The following is a 16,589-nucleotide window of genomic DNA, read 5'->3' on the forward strand; positions in this document are numbered from 1 at the left end:
TTTTGAAAACTGGCACATTCTTTTAGGGTTCTTTAAGTATATTTTGATGACAATAGAGGGTATGCGCATGCGTAAAGTGAGTGGCAAATCCAGTGGCAAAGTGAGTTTAACGTCATTAAATGCAATCAGATATTCCCAAACTTCTAGGTATGATATGATGATGTCACATGCAAAATCATACATCATCTCATTCCGGCCAATCACAATTTGCGTCCTCACTTTTGTCTTTGTCAAACACTCAAAATTGGCCATTCATTGTCAATGGCATTAAATGTTTGTGTTAGCCTGTTAGGACAATGTTTGTGTTTACACAAACCCTCAAAGCTGGACACGCCCCTAACAATTTGAGTACTTATTCCACCACTGATTAGAAACCATAATATTCAATCTCTCCCCACCTTATGATCTCCGTTACACTTGCTGTGGCGAAGCTGGACTGAGCCACAAAAAGGTGGAGGAACAGCGTGTTCAAGATCTGTGTGGTGGTGAAAAAGAGAAGCGGTCAGTTCAACTTCAACTCAATTTCAAGTTTATTGACACTTCACAAGGGCAGAGGTGTCGCAACATGGGTGAAAATATTTGTACAATCATAGTATGCTATATCTAACTTGAACCCATTAATACCTGAGCATAGCATATTTTTACCACCAAGTGTCACTGTTGTGCAGGCCTAACACACCACCAAGTCTCACTGTTGTGCATCCTAACACACAGACAGACAGAGGCCAGGGAGAGCTTGTACAGTACAGTACAGTACAACTCACTTCAGACGGGTCTGAATTTTAACACTAAACCTCAAACTTTCCCGATTTCAATATCATCCCCTCCCCTAACTCCTCCCCCTTTATCATACCCACAAGGCAAATCAGGCATACTTAATGAATTGGTGGGCGTGTCCACATAATTTTTTTTTTTTACAAATACTGTACACTTTTTTTAAATCGTCCTCCTTATATAATAATAATACCTGATGATCATGTTTTAGGATGGAAAAATATCACAGCACATCTTTAAGAATTCAGAGTTTACAGTGAAGAAATAATAGATGGCTGTTATTTAATTAATTAAACATCAGTGATACAGACTGTGCATTTTTCAGTGCTGAAATTCCGGTGTAGAAAAGGCTCCCAGTGAGCTTGGTCCACAATGTCTCCAACGGGACAGTCAAAGAAGGACGCGTGGGCCAGAACCTCGTTCTCTGCGTTGGCCAAGGTCACTGCCAGGTTAGCTCGTTCACTGTGTGGGAGGGAGAGAGAGAGGACATTTACCCAAGACGTAGGCTATTCAATAAAGGTTGGCTCCCTCTCTGACTCTATTAGCCTTTATATCTCTTCATGTCTGTCATAATCACAGCATTTACAAACATGTCTTGTAAGATCATATTGTAAGCCAAAAGAACAGTTATTATTAAGCTCCACTATGCTTCAGAGAGAGAGAGAGAGAGAGAGAGAGAGAGAGAGAGAGAGATGATACCTGCTGCTTTGGTTTACCTGCTGGGATATACTTGAGCGATGAGTAACGGCTGGGAACGAGGCTATTTCTTGAGGCACTACTGTCTATCTATGCGTTCTATGCATGTGATTACCTTGCTTCTTGTAGACTCTCTGTGCTAAAAGCCCTAAATTGTAAATTGTCATCAATTGTGAGAGAATAGGAGAAAGAGGAGCTAGTAACAATTTACAATTTAGGCATTTAACCTAATACATAAAATGCATATAAATAGTCATCTAGGATCATAAGTAAACCAAGAACCTATCATCAGTCTGACAGTAGAAAATACAAACAAAATCAATAAGCTGTACATTGAAACTGAGCACTATAGGATGCCAGGTCAATAATGACTTGGCATCTGTCTACATAACATGCTATCTAAATTAAAATTTTAGCCTTTGCAGAAGCCTGCGTGGTTGTCGAGGCTAGAGTAAGTGCTATGGCAAGTGCTACGGGTTAAGGTGGAGTCTGAAGAGGTGAGTCTTCAGCTCCAGTCTGAAGACTCAGTCGACTGTTCTAATTGCAATGGGGAGTTCACTCCATAGTAAGTAAGTAAGTAGTAAAGTAGGTTGGAGAAGCTTATTGTCGGTATCAGCCAGAGTGTGGGAGTCTATCCCCGTTTTGCAGTGTGTTTTGCAGTCATTGCTGAGGGGGAGTGCAACACATACTGTGCATTATTGTGTGTTTTAGAAGTCCAAAAGGGCTTTTGGAGAACCTCCCCTAATTATATACAATCACATTGCAAAATATTTATACAAATACAAAAAGTATAAACACGTTTTTTTGTCCAAAATCCAAATAAATGTTTACACTGTCCAAGTATCCCAAACCCCAGGGAAGCTGTATCTGGTAAGGGTGTGCTGCTATTTATTTTGGTGCCCTAGTTTTGACCCATTGTTTAACGTTTAGTTAGGGAGCCTAGATTGTAATTTTCTTTTTGGTGTAGTTTAGGATTATTTCTTTTCTAGGTAGGGTTGGGGGGGGGGGGGGGGGTGTTTTGTTTGTTATTTTTAGCATTGGCCACCCTGACGCTATATAGATACATGCTTGCCCTGTTGTGAATATTGTGAAGCTTTTTTCCAATAAATGTACCGGTACACCTTTTTGCCTGAATTGGTTTGTGATCCTTGACAGCCACATCATATATTACTCCTTTGGAGCCAAGACCCCATATAGGGTCAAAGGTCGTAATAAATGCTTAATACTTAAAAGATAGACACAAAAAGAAAGGACAAAAGATATGAGAAAAGATAATCAAAATCAATTGTTCTCAAAGTGAGGTTCCATTTACCAAATTAACATTTACGTACAGGTCTATAACTCTGAGAGTGTACAAAATGCAACCAAATAGATAGTTATGGGTCCATTTGGTTCCATTTGTACCCTCTCAGAGTTATGGCTTATGGCCCCGAGTTATCGCATGCATGCACGCACGCACGCACGCACGCACGCACACACACACACACACACACACACACACACACACACACACACACACACACACACACAGTGTCTTCATTTGTCCAATGTAGACATCAATGTAAACATTGATAATATATTATTAGGCAGGCTACTCACAGAAGGTGGATGACATGGACCCTTCCAAACACTGCGACAGTTGAGGGATTGATCAGGTCATCGATCTGTTGAGCGTCACATGCTTCTGTGCGTCTCACTGTCACATTCTCAACCGTGCCACAGGCTGAAGTTATGGTGGTCATCTTCTGTATTGTTCTGTCAGTTGTGAGCAATGTTGCCAATTTAGCAATTCTGTTAGATTTAGCAACCATTCAGACTACCATATAAACGTATTATTCAGACGGCACCTAGAAAGAAATAGGCCTAAGTACAAATTCATCTGGCAATTTCTTTGCAACTTCTGAATGTCTATTCTGTCTATTTTTTTTTAGACAGAAATAGTGTCACACACACACACACACACACACACACACACACACACACACACACACACACACACACACACACACACACACACACACACAACTGAACTATTTCACAGACTCATTCATGCAGTAGTTTAAAAAGCAGGTGGCTTGCACACATCCAGTTCCTGGCTGGTGCTGGACAAAGGTATACATACAGTGAAACATTTTAAACATTTTAAAAATATTTAAACAGTCGTCTGCAACAAGCTAAATACCAGCACGTTTTTAAACTTTGTTGTATTGTTGTGAACTTGCTTGTTGTGGTGGTTATTCAACTTATTTCATGTCACTCATTGGTGTTTGAAAATTACCTGCCCAGTCAACATCAGTCACGTGACGTCACGTGACAACCATTATATAAGAGAGGTTATCACATACTGATTACTATCATCTGATAAAAAAAATGTCTTGATTCATGATGGTGTTTTAACACAATAAACACTGTTGGAGCAAAGCCTCGCTGTTGCACTGGACCAGGAATAAGCTTGCATGTGGATCAGCTTTCAGCTCTTGCCGACGACAAGTGACAAGTTGACATGACAACAACAAGTTATTGTTCTATGGTTGCAACAGTAGCGTAGCCCCTTACAAATTAACTTACCCTCCTCCTGCTCCAACTTTGCCACTTTCTTATTTCAGTGTCGTTGGTCGTTACTCGTTAGCTTAACGTATTTTCGTTCACGGCGCCGTCAGGTATGCAAATCAAGTGATTAATAAACTTTCACCTGTGCTATAACCAAACCGAGTTTAATCAACATCAATGACGGGGCTGTGATGCTGTAACCATGGTACTACTACCACGACGACTACGCAGAAGAACGCACGCCAGGGGTTAAGGGCAACGTTGCCAGATTTTGCGAGAGAAAGAGAAATAAGCAACCTGGTTTGTGAAAACAAGCCCAAAAGACGCAAAAGCAGCACGCACAGTCGCGCACACACACGGGCTTGTTTTGTTGACCTGGTTGATTTCTCTCACACAATCTGGCAACACTATCGCAGAGCTGCATCCTGGGAAAGTGTCATGGCGGCGCACAGGCTGTTGTGAACGCAGAACGAGATAACTTTCGTTGGGACTTTATTCTATCGTTGATATCTTTGTCTTCAAGTTCAAACTATTTCTTGTAGGTGTATCTGAATCGTTACGGTAAAACCATGGCGTCCACAGCGGCAGGGAAACAGAGGATACCGAAGGTGGCGAAGGTAAGAAGAACAAACCCACACAACACTGATGCTAACGTTAAGCTAACGAACGTCGCTGAGGTGTTTCAGCGCGACACGAGACTCTTTTTTTTTTTTAATATATATATTCTGCTTGTTTGACGCTTTAACGTAAAACGTGTCTATGAAAGCAGGTTTTTAATTACAATAGTAAAGACTAAAACGTGTCAACACAGTTGGCTCACATGAAATTTGTTTCCGCAATTTAACCATTTCAAAATGGGCCAAAATAGCGCCAGAACTACACACCGCTGAATTAATTTAATTCACTCAAGTAGCCCTGGATCGATCAAGACTATTATCAGATAATTTTTTTGTGTGTGAATTTTACCTTCGTATCTATGCAAAAAAAAAAGTATAAATCGATACAATTCTCTATGATATGATCTTGATTTGAGACATACCGGTACATTTATTTACCCTTCAACTTCTTGTTTATGCCCAGACTGACTGGCTATCCACAGGTGTTATAATTGTAGAAGTATTATTATGCATATATGTCCAAGCGTTCACATCATCATGTATAGTTTATATTACTTAAGACCATTTCCCAAATTCCTTATTGCTTTTTACATTTGAATAATAACATAGCCAATTTAACTTTAGGTGCGCACCAATGCAACTCCTTGCAACTGCCATTGGGGATAATGGTTGCAGGAGTTGCATGGCGAATAACAGGGGTCTCAGGCTCTGCTGCAGACTGCTGTGTTTTGTGTATTTTTTGCTTGCGGTTAGGGTTTGGGGTACAATTTACAATTTAGGCATTTAGCAGACGCTCTTAATCCAGAGCGACTTACATTAAGCAAGAACAAAAGCATGGGAATACATCACATAAAGACATTTATCAAGAAACATGCGTAGCTAAGAAAGTAACAGTGGAATATCTATAATGAAACTATACATATAAGCTATACATCTATACTACTATGCTACACATATGTACTATGACGTGCTATGACTACTAGAATTGCTATCTAAGGGGGTGGGGTAAGTGCTATGGGCCATGATGGAGTCTGAAAAGGTGGGTTTTCAGACTACGGCGGAAGATTGGGAGTGATGCTGCAGTTCTGGGTAGGGTCTAGGGTGTCGGACTAATTACTGTTGGACTGTTGGTATGTCGAAACTTATGCCTGTACCTGCAGCTTTAGTTGTAACATCACTGTTGGAATAACAATGTGGCGTGTTTGCACTTTGTTTCAGGTGAAGAACAAGGCGCCTGCAGAGGTTCAGATCACGGCCGAGCAGCTGCTGAGGGAAGCCAAAGAGAGAGAGCTAGAACTTCTGCCTCCTCCGCCGAAGCAGAAGATCACGGATGAGGAGGAGCTGAACGATTACAAGCTGAAGAAGAGGAAGGTCAGTGACTGTATATGCTGCTGACTTCCATAACGAGTGGCTTTGTTGGCATCACTGTGTCATTTGGATAAAGAATTGATCAATTGATCAAAATGTTGTTTTCAGGGGTTTGAGGACAATATAAGAAAGAATCGTACTGTCATCAGCAACTGGATCAAGTACGCACAATGGGAGGAAAGTCTGAAAGAGATCCAGAGGTATTGTTACTTTTATCACAACGATACGAGAAAAAAAGCAGATTTACAAGCTCACAGTTTGTCACATCGAGGCACGTTGTGAGCTGGTAGATTGCCTCTTTTCATCGCCACTGGCTTACTTAATTCTGTACACATGGATTTTCTGGAAGGTTTTGCTTTAATGAGTCAAATGCGCTTTGTTCTAGAGCTCGCTCTATTTACGAGCGTGCGCTGGATGTGGACCACCGCAACATCACACTGTGGTTGAAGTATGCCGAAATGGAGATGAAGAGCCGGCAGGTGAACCACGCCCGCAACATCTGGGACAGAGCCATCACCATCCTGCCACGTGTCAACTCCTTCTGGTACTTACTTTACTACTGCCTGAATAGTAGGGATGGGTCAGAATAGTTGCTTTTGAGGATAAAAATTGATTATCAAAAAATATTATTGAATATTCGTGATTAGTAGCAGAAGAATAATCGACTTTGATTTTTGGTCAGTTGGTACTGGTGCTGCGGTGACTGGCGAGCTCAAAGTAAGATTTAAGTTTCATCTTCATAAGCCTAAAGTTTGTAGATACAGCATACTTTATCTAGGGATGCACAAAGCTGACCAGTTAGAATTTTCAACTGCTCTGTCAAAGATTATTCGAATATTCCCCTGGCCCAGTTTAAAGTCTGAAATGGTTAGAGCTATAACATGCACTATATGCTGATGCAGTGGTTCTCAAAAAAATTCCAAATGCACCCTGAGAGTTATGCTGTACTTAAAAATAGAACCACTGACATAGAGAGGGTGGAAGATATGCTTGTGTTAACCTGGACTCGCCTCCCTCCCCCACACAGGTACAAGTACAGTTACATGGAGGAGATGTTGGGGAACATTGCAGGCTGCAGGCAGGTGTTTGAGCGCTGGATGGAATGGGAGCCAGAGGAGCAGGCCTGGCACTCCTACATTAACTTTGAGCTCCGATACAAGGAAGTGGACAAGGCCCGCACCATTTATGAGAGATATATCCTTTTCTGAAAGTGCTTTGTTTTCACTATTGGTCTTCTGCAGGGTCACAATCTTTCTTTTTAAATGGACATGGGGAGTTTAATTTAGGTTCTTCCCCACAGAGGCCTCTGTTGCATAGCTTTACTTCCTTGAAAGCCGAGGAGGTAGGGAAGTTTGAGCTCTAAACTCAAGACTTACTATAGGGCTGTAAACGGGTGCGAGAGGCCAGCATGAGAGTCCATAAACAAAAAGAAGGGGCTCGCACATTGAAGGATGAAAACTGCCAACATGGAATCAATGCAAGAGCTCCCAGAGACAAAGCGCACAAACCCTGTTGCCTTATTTAGTGGAAATAATTAGAAGTAAGCCCTAGAATAGTGCAGCACAGTAGTTCAACAATTAATGGCAGCAAAAGAGATATGTCCCTTTGACTTGATCCTCGGCCCGTGAGAGACGGCACACAAACGGGCTGACCCGGGAGTAGGATCATTCTCTACAGCTTATGGTTCATGCCACCACCTGATGGGATGGCTCAGAAGTATCTACTGGCATCACTAAACCTCACTCCTTCACGGTATGAGGTCTCCACCCGACAGAGACAATATACACTTACAAATGCCACACTACTGAACATGTTACATTGTTTTGTCCACAGCCTGTTGCTTTATTACATGGTACAGTGAATATTAATATTGACAATAAAGAACTGGGTAGGAAAAAGGAACGACTTAGAACGCAGTCCATGTGCCAGTATGGAATGACCAAGTAACAAGACTGTATGCATTCAATCTACATAAAAGTTCCTTAACTCCAGTGTACTTGTGATTGTCCACCCTCAAGTAAAGAACTGGATCAAATATGCTCGTTTTGAGGATAAACATGGCTACATCGCTCATGGCAGGAAGGTGTTTGAGAGGGCTGTGGAGTTCTTTGGCGAGGAATACGTGGATGAGAACCTCTTTGTGGCCTTTGCCAGGTTTGAAGAGGCGCAGAAAGAGGTTTGAAAAGTTTAAATGTTAAAGGCAACATTTACCATTACCGGTTCTTAATTAGATTTTCCACAATAATTGAAATTTGAATATGCATGACATTTGTTGACGAGCCCATATTTCTAGCTATGTCAGTCAGAATGGTCTAAATATAATGAAGTAAAAGTAGAAATGGTATCTTGGGATGAGGATGTTTGAAATCGAATAAGTTTGAAAGCCTCATCGTCTGATAAGGAAACCAGAACCCTTCAGTTTTGTTTTGTGCAATGTTGTGTGATGTGTTTCTGTCTTAGTTTGAGCGTGTGCGGGTCATCTACAAATACGCCCTGGACAGGATCCCCAAACAGCAGGCCCAGGAGCTGTTCAAGAACTACACTGTGTTTGAGAAGAAGTTTGGAGACAGGAGGGGCATAGAGGACGTCATCGTCAGCAAGAGAAGGTTTCAGTACGAGGAAGAAGTCAAGGTACAATACACTTACTGAATCTTAACGTAACACTATACCGATAACCATATTACCTACTACTACTATAACATAAGCCTAAGTAAACAAGGCATGGTGGCATAGTTGTTGACACCCAAGTTTGTTTCTAATGTACACATTTTTAAGTATGTGTGCAGGGGGAAACTGTCTCTCCGTAACAAACATCACTACACGTCATTTTAGGTTTAACATTGGCTATTTAAAATGGCAGATATACAAGCTCACAGAGCGTTACTTTGTGCCGTGCTGCGAGCGTGCTGTAGCAAGTGTAAGAACTGCTGATTTAGAAGGCATTTGTAGAATCGGCCTAAGGCGGTCTTAATGGGTTAAACCTCCCCTTCTTCTACCCCTTAGCATTTTATTCCTCATTTAACAGCTTAGCGTTTTTGTAACCTCAACTGTGTGTTGACCTGTCTGTCTGAACTCATCATAAAACCCCTCAACTCCCCGATCAGGCAAGCCCACACAATTATGATGCGTGGTTCGACTATCTGCGTCTGGTGGAGAGCGATACAGACGCGGACACGGTGAGAGAGGTGTATGAGAGGGCCATCGCCAACATGCCCCCCATACAGGAGAAGAGACACTGGCGGAGATACATTTACCTGTGGATCAACTACGCACTGTACGAAGAACTGGAAGTCAAGGTCGGTCAGCGTTTAGTGTTTGATGTAGGCACATTCACATTGTGCAGGAGTTGGTGCCTCAGCTACTTAGCAAATACACGGGATATAGAATTGTGTCACCAATGTATTCAACTAAAGCCATTTATGGTAGATATTTACATGGACTGTATGTATGCTGTACTGATAGAAATTGTTTGACTTTCCTGTTACAGGATCCTGACAGAACGAGGCAGGTGTACCAAGCATGCTTGGACCTCATCCCTCACAAAAAGGTACTGTGATAATACGGTTTATTTTCTGGTTCCTTAATTTAATTGGCTGTGAACGTTTTGCCAATTTTGATGATATGCTTGATTAATATTGCATGTTATCCTGCATTTATTTCCCCCAGTTCACATTTGCCAAGATGTGGTTGCTGTACGCCCAGTTTGAAATCCGCCAGAAGAACCTCCCGTTCGCTAGGAGAGGCCTGGTATGTAGAACACTTACTATAATCCGCTTGGATTGTGTCCACAGAAAGCATTTTTTTAATGTGATTTGGATATTATGTCCAGAACGCTACATGAGATGCCTCTGCTCAATTGATTGATTACTTTATTAATCAGAAAAACAGCATGTGGTACAGTGAGCCATTCAGGCAAACATTTCCTATATATTAAATTAATCAACATAACATAAAATAACACGTATGTTGTCAACAAATTCAAACACTAATGTTCAAAGGAGAAAAAGGATAAACGTAAACGACAGCAGTGAATAAATTCCTTGATTTACATTTACGTTTTTTTCAGGTCGCTTAAGAAAGAAACCAGTGATTCACATCCTGTAATTGATGGACAAAACAGTCCAGTAATTAAACACTAGAGCTTGGATAAGTCCGCCAAAACAACTATATCCATTTAATTATTCAAAACATTCCAGGTGGAAGAGAAGTCTGTGGTGGTTATACCCTTCTGAGTAGCCAAATATAAATGGTTAATTAAGCACGGGTGGGGTGTTGCTAGAATAATGCTTCTCTTAACTTCATGTAATGTGTGGTTTTCCCCAGGGCTCAGCCATAGGTAAATGTCCCAAGAACAAGCTGTTTAAAGGCTACATTGAGCTGGAGCTGCAGCTACGAGAGTTCGACCGCTGTAGGAAGCTGTATGAGAAATACCTGGAGTTTGGACCCGAGAACTGCACCACCTGGATCAAGTTTGCGGAGTTGGAGACCATCCTGGGTGATGTGGACAGAGCCCGCAGCATCTTTGAACTTGCCATCGGACAGCCACGGCTGGACATGCCAGAGGTACAGCTTTTTCCCCTTCTGAATAGTTGTTAATAATGCAACTTATTTTCTATTGGGATAAGTGTCCATTAATTGTGTTACGTGACTAATGGTTACATTGGTTACTGTTTCAGGTTCTGTGGAAGTCATACATTGACTTCGAGATTGAACAGGAAGAGTACGAAAACACCAGAGAGCTTTATAATAGGCTCCTGCAGCGCACCCAGCATGTCAAGGTAAGAACTCCAGGCTGAATTTATTTTATGGTGGAATAATAATTGTATTCACAGTAATCTGTATAGCTCGTAGTAATTTGTGTATCCAATATCAGTCGCTTCCGGTAAGATGAATGATGAAAGCCTACTAGGGAAAATGCATTTGAAGAAGTGATTTTGCATTCATTTTTACATGCATAGACTTCTGTACATATGTAGATTATTCAATTGACTTTTGCACCCTGACTCCGATTTTAGACCTATGCAAAAAAACAAAAGTGACCCTCCCCGCCCTGACATCACTTGCTGTCTCCTCCTCTCCCAGGTATGGATCAGCTACGGCAAGTTTGAGCTGTCCATAGAGAGCGGCGACAGAATGCAGAGGAGCAGACAGATCTATGAGGAGGCCAACAGGAGCCTGAGGAACTGCGAGGAAAAGGAGGAGCGCCTCATGCTGCTAGAGTCCTGGAGGGACTTTGAGAGGGAGTTCGGCTCAGACAGCACTGTGGACAGAGTCAGGAAGCTGCTGCCCGAGAAGGTCAAGAAGAGGAGAAAGCTCACGGCCGAGGACGGGGTGAGTGCCTGGCCTGCCACAAGGTTTTGGGTGATGTGGGGTACTGCATAGAAATGTTTACATTTTTGCTCATAGAAATTATGCTGTCGTCTCAAATAGCACATGTTGTAGTGGCAGTGTATAATTATCGTTTCACTTTCAATGTTAATTTGTTGTTAAAATCAGTTGGGTAGATTTATGGAATATCATCTTTCACAATTATTTCTGGTAAACATTTCTCAATTTCATCAACTTCACTGTAATGCACCAACCTCACAGAGACAAATGTACAAACGCACCTGGCAAAATAAACTCTGATTCTGAATTCTAATTGTGGGAAGCTCCAATACATTTTTACTCACAAACCTTTGTCTTCCCCACAACCAATAGTCGGACGCAGGCTGGGAGGAGTATTACGACTACATCTTCCCAGAGGACGCGGCTAACCAGCCCAACCTTAAACTGCTGGCCATGGCCAAGATGTGGAAGAGAAAGCAGCAAGATGACGAGGACGAACCAGAGGAGCGTCCACATAGACCACCGGTGCCCCAGGACGATGCAGCGCCGCCTTCGTTGCCAGTACCCGTTCCTGAGAAACCCCAGGGCGCCGTAGTCACGGATGATGCGGAAGAGTCTTCCTCATCCCCAGAGTCCTCTCCCGAGAACCCCCCGGGCCCTGTGCCCAAGGATGATGCAGCCGAATCTTCTTCATCCCCAGATTCCTCGCCTGAGAACCCCCCGGGCCCTATCCCAAAAGATGTTGCAGCAGAGTCTTCCTCCCCGATGGACCAGGGCGATGAAGCAGTGCCATCTTCGTCACCCGTCTCTACTGAGAAGCCCCCGGGCCCTGTGTCGGCTTCCCCTTCTGATAAACCGAGTCATGGCCCCAAATTAAGTGAGCAGGGGCCACAGGAGGGTGTGCCACATCACGACGACAGAGATGATAGCAGCAGCAGCAGTAGTGGTAGCGGTAGTAGCAGCAGCAGCAGTGGTAGTGACAGTGAGGATGATGATGATGCTGGTGAGAAACAGGCCAAGAAGAGGCGTGATGATGAAAAGTAGAAAAATGTTTCCCATTGAGTCAGAGACAACTGGGGGGGAGGGAGGGGGGGTTTCATGTCTTTCAATTTGTTTTACAAAAATGGGGAATCGTTGTCTTTTGTATGCCCTTGTTTTTGCAAGTATTCCAATGTAAATACACAATTTAACAGTGAAACAACCCAGTTTGAATTTGTTATTTAATTAAGCAAATTACAATATACAGGAAATGAAATGAACTTGCATATATTTATTTTACATTTGAAACGGTGACTCTCTGACTAATTCGATTTTTGGGAGTTACACGGCTTCCGTTGTGTACATTTATATCCCGTTCATCAGCTCCAGCTATGTACAATAGAACTATTCCTGACCAAATGGGTTTTTGGTAATTACATAATTGAGCACTGAGAAGCGTCGGAGAGCCACCGTCTATTGTTATTCAATGTCTTCTGGTCTGACAGGATGAGGCAGTGGAATGATCGACTTCTTTTCTGTGTCTCTGGACAAGGCCTTCCTCATATCTGTAGAAGAGAGAAAGAGGTCAGCCGCATCAAATGATTACACTTGACTACAGTTTGTTTATAGGATAAATAATTTTAAAGAGGCTTAGAATGTATACATTGAAAAACAGGAGAGAATCAATTAGGCTTTTGGTATGAGGCCCTGAGTAAAGTCAAAATACTTCCCAATATGTCCTACCTTTTTGCTGCCAACTCATCCTATATTATTTTCAAATGTTAGGGCAGTCCACTCTTCTTGACACTTTATTCTGACTGATTCAATACTGTGTCGGATACTTTTTCTCAAAGGGTAGCTCCCAGCAAATGAGGAACAGTACGTAAACACTTGAGAGTTGAGACTTATTTGAATAAAAATGTGTGAAAACCACTGGTTTGGTCTTGACACGGGTCTATGTAGTTGAATATCATCTTACCGTAGGCGTCCTCGTCTGGCTCTCCGTTGCTTGCAGAGTAGTACTCTATAACAGTCCTGTAGACGCTGTAGCCTAGCTGCTTGTACATGTTCACTGCCACCTGGTTGGACACTCGCACAAACAGGTCCACAAAGAAGCCGCCCTTTCTAAACGGCAGAAAGACATAATGAAACAGTTTAAACTTTGTATCTTTTCGTAAATGAATGCCCTAATTGATCAATGATCATACTCTGCATCACACCAAAAGTAGCAGATCCACAAACTTGAAACATAACGCGAAGCGACACGTTTTGAGCTTGTCGATCTGCTACTTTTGAATTATGAAAAGTAACAGTTTTGGACACACAAGGTTTCCAGAGTCCAGACATTATCATTGATGTATGCAGTACAAATGTCATGAATAACATAACATTTGTCACTTAGGTAAGCTCAATTTTGTTGCATTTGTACATTCTCAGAGTGAAATGAACTCTGGATATTTTCAGTGTTACCAGCATTACATCATAATTTCTACATACCTTTCTGAGATTTCCTCCAGCATCTCCATGAGTTTGGCAGCCAGGCCCAGTCTCCTGAACTCTGGGGCCACAGAGAGGGCCGTGACGTGGCCATGCCACTCCTCTCTCGCCACCGATCCCTCCGCCTTCCCCATGACTGCACAGGAAAACCAACCATGCTGTTAGCCACTTTAAACCTGACCGCCCAGTCCCGTCCCAGGGCATTAAGGTAACATCTTTCAAAAATAGTCGATCTACAAGCACAGAATGTGTCACGACGATATGTGTTGTCAGCTTGTAGATCAGCTAACACTTTTTGTATATAATGGGGCTTAACCAAATAAACCTGACATGTTATAATCAAATGGCAAACATTTTGTGAATATAGATTAACTTATTTTTAGTGGATGAGACATCTTTGACCAATGTGATTGATTGATTGAAATTTTCATGAACAGTTTGTAGAATGGGTACATTTCAAACGAAAGCACAAGTCAATACAAAAACTGCTATAACTAACATAGATTTATGGAATATCATCTTTCACAATTATTTCTGGTAAACATTTCTCAATTTCATCAACTTCACTGTAATGCCTGCAGGTCAAAACGGCACTAAACAAAACGCCTGTGGTTTCCGAGGCTAAAATGGCACTGACATTGGGGACTCGGACAGGTTGAGATATACTGTACTTACTGTAACCCATCAGTTCACCACCTGGTGCCTCGGCCACTATGAAATACTCAGGCCAGTGAGCCAGGTACTGGAGGTAGAATGGGATCCCATACTGTGTGTGGCAGGGGTTAAGTAAACATGTGTAATAGGGCAGAGGCAAAGAAGAGACAAGTTAACACAGTTGTTCACTGGAGACGTACAGTTAAACAAATGTGTTAAAATTGTAAAAAGGTGCTCCTGGATCAGTTGGGAATAAGTCATCAGATAAAAAAGGAGATCCGGGCACTCAAAGTTTAAAGAGTTTAAAGGAGAATATACTTTATTAATCCGATATGTTTCGACCTATACTGGTCTTCATCAGGGCTGAGTGGCTGACCTGATCATCTTTTTTTTTAACAAATGTGTAATACCTTTTCTCTCATTTTTTTCTTGTTTAAGATTGATACATAGACAGATCGTCGCTGTCGGGTTGATTTGAAACCTATCTCCATATTCTATGGTTGTCCTTTTCCGTAAATGAATGCCCTCCTTGATCATACTACAGTCAAATGTCACACAAAAGCATCAATAGTAGCAGATTCACGACACATTTTGAGCTTGTAGATCTGCTACCACTGATACTTTTAAATTTGAATCCTGAAAAGTAACAGTTTTGGAGGTAAGGTTTCCACCCGACAGAGACAATATATATCTTCACCTTTAAGGAGAAACAACAGGCCTATATTTCATTATGTTTTGTTCTTAATGTAAATCGGTCTGGATTAATAGCGTCTGATAAATGCCTAAATTGTGGATGAAGCATTATATTAATAATGTTGGAATGCTATTTAAACAATGATGCTGTCATGTATACATAAAAAAGGATACAGTCTCCGTCAAAGGATCCAAGTTGCTGTTGAATGAGGAAAATTATGAAGGTTGGGGGGAGAGGGGGGGGGGGTAAATAAAATAAAAATTGATAGTTTATAGATGGCCTATTAACGCTATTTACTTTTTACTTAATTGTGACTTAATAATTTTACTTAATGACAGGACAGATTATGACAAATAGCATGACTGGCATAGTGTGTCCTGTACGTGCAATTATTGTTTATGAAGCCTAAAAGGCAAAGCCTAACACAAATGCCATTTAGACTCTTATGTCAGAAGCATATCTGCTATCAATATCATATCAATGTCAGAAGCACAGTTGAATCGATTTGCATTATCTCGTCCAATAAAACAAAAGACAGCCCTGCTACTACAGTACAGCTGTTTACTGGAGGATGGAGCTGTAGTTAGCATGCTAGCTCTCACAGATGGACAACCCGACCAGTGCGACCACAACGAAGCACATCTATATGAGCCACAAAAACAAACAATGTCAACTATATGAGGAACGACAGACAGTGATCTTTTACAGCTAAATGTATGGCATTCCACTCACATGTTGTTAAATTTAAACAGATCATCACACGTGAATGGTCGCAATGTTGTCATCTTTAGCTTCTTGTGCGTGTGTGTTGCCAGATTTTGCGACAGAAATAAGCGACCTTTTATATATAGTCTTTTGTTTTTATCAAGAAAATAGCATTACACATCTGGTATGGCTGCCCCCACCCTGGCACTTCACATTAGGAAACAAGCCAAATAAGCAAATAACTAGTTTACAAACAAGCCCCCCCCCCCCAGTTAACAAGGAACTTCGCAGAAAAACAAGCCGCGGTCGCTTATAATAAGCGGATATGGCAACACTGCCCCTCAGCCAAAATTATTATTTTACTAAAGAAACGGGCGCCCTCTATCGACGTGAAGGGGGAACCACACTACTGTACGTTTATAACTGGCGGCAGGTTCAATTTGGATTCTTTTTAAACAACCCGCAGGTAAGCCTTTAAAATGGTGTACTTTTCTTGGGAACTGGTCAAATTAATGCCGTTATAGTACGAACTTATGGTTGGTTGTGCTTTCATGTGAAATGCAGGCCTACCCATTCTGCAAACTGTATAAAACTTCAATCAATCAGACACTTAAAATGTGATTATTGAGAGTCGACGTTGGTGACTGTTGTTAGTAGGCTATCGGCTAACCCAACCACCCATGATTTGTAGGCTACAGTCACAGTAAACGTGTTTGGCTACCGTTTAT

General features: G+C 41.8%; 3 protein-coding genes across 3 annotated transcripts in view; 1 reads left to right on the forward strand and 2 right to left on the reverse strand.

Moving 5' to 3' along the window:
• Positions 1-4,174, reverse strand: part of cfap61 (cilia and flagella associated protein 61) — a 48,298-nt gene extending 44,124 nt beyond the window's left edge. The window contains exons 1-4 of the mRNA XM_080791430.1: positions 4,039-4,174; positions 3,070-3,225; positions 1,086-1,236; positions 399-475 (exon numbers count right to left, since the gene is read on the reverse strand). Coding sequence (XP_080647556.1) covers positions 399-475; positions 1,086-1,236; positions 3,070-3,212 — 371 coding nt within the window. The 5' untranslated portion in view covers positions 3,213-3,225; positions 4,039-4,174. The remainder of the gene's footprint in view (positions 1-398; positions 476-1,085; positions 1,237-3,069; positions 3,226-4,038) is intronic.
• A 279-nt stretch (positions 4,175-4,453) lies between these two features.
• crnkl1 (crooked neck pre-mRNA splicing factor 1) lies at positions 4,454-12,406 on the forward strand. The gene is made up of 14 exons (XM_080791252.1): positions 4,454-4,637; positions 5,856-6,008; positions 6,114-6,205; positions 6,391-6,549; positions 7,033-7,199; positions 8,003-8,181; positions 8,466-8,636; positions 9,110-9,301; positions 9,493-9,552; positions 9,672-9,752; positions 10,329-10,568; positions 10,682-10,783; positions 11,088-11,336; positions 11,706-12,406. The coding sequence occupies exons 1-14, from the start codon at positions 4,590-4,592 to the stop codon at positions 12,375-12,377; spliced, it is 2,565 nt and encodes an 854-aa protein (XP_080647378.1). The 5' UTR covers positions 4,454-4,589; the 3' UTR covers positions 12,378-12,406.
• A 135-nt stretch (positions 12,407-12,541) lies between these two features.
• naa20 (N-alpha-acetyltransferase 20, NatB catalytic subunit) lies at positions 12,542-15,988 on the reverse strand. The gene is made up of 6 exons (XM_080791253.1): positions 15,889-15,988; positions 15,330-15,354; positions 14,484-14,574; positions 13,809-13,944; positions 13,291-13,436; positions 12,542-12,877 (listed from the first exon to the last, which is right to left on the reverse strand). The coding sequence occupies exons 1-6, from the start codon at positions 15,939-15,941 to the stop codon at positions 12,792-12,794; spliced, it is 537 nt and encodes a 178-aa protein (XP_080647379.1). The 5' UTR covers positions 15,942-15,988; the 3' UTR covers positions 12,542-12,791.
• Between the last annotated feature and the right edge of the window lie 601 nt (positions 15,989-16,589).

Source organism: Protomyctophum bolini (assembly GCF_963924005.1).
Source record: "Protomyctophum bolini genome assembly, chromosome: 19".
Taxonomy (NCBI): domain Eukaryota; kingdom Metazoa; phylum Chordata; class Actinopteri; order Myctophiformes; family Myctophidae; genus Protomyctophum; species Protomyctophum bolini.

Coding starts and splice junctions, on each gene's coding strand:
- crnkl1 (XM_080791252.1), top strand. CDS start 4,590: ATGGCGTCCACAGCGGCAGGGAAACAGAGGATACCGAAGGTGGCGAAG. Junction 9,753..10,328: donor CGTTCGCTAGGAGAGGCCTG/GTATGTAGAACA, acceptor GGTTTTCCCCAG/GGCTCAGCCATAGGTAAATG. Junction 10,784..11,087: donor AGCGCACCCAGCATGTCAAG/GTAAGAACTCCA, acceptor CTCCTCTCCCAG/GTATGGATCAGCTACGGCAA.
- naa20 (XM_080791253.1), bottom strand. CDS start 15,941: ATGACAACATTGCGACCATTCACGTGTGATGATCTGTTTAAATTTAAC. Junction 14,575..15,329: donor TGGATCCTTTGACGGAGACT/GTATCCTTTTTT, acceptor TGCCACACACAG/TATGGGATCCCATTCTACCT. Junction 12,878..13,290: donor GCCAGACGAGGACGCCTACG/GTAAGATGATAT, acceptor TCTCTTCTACAG/ATATGAGGAAGGCCTTGTCC.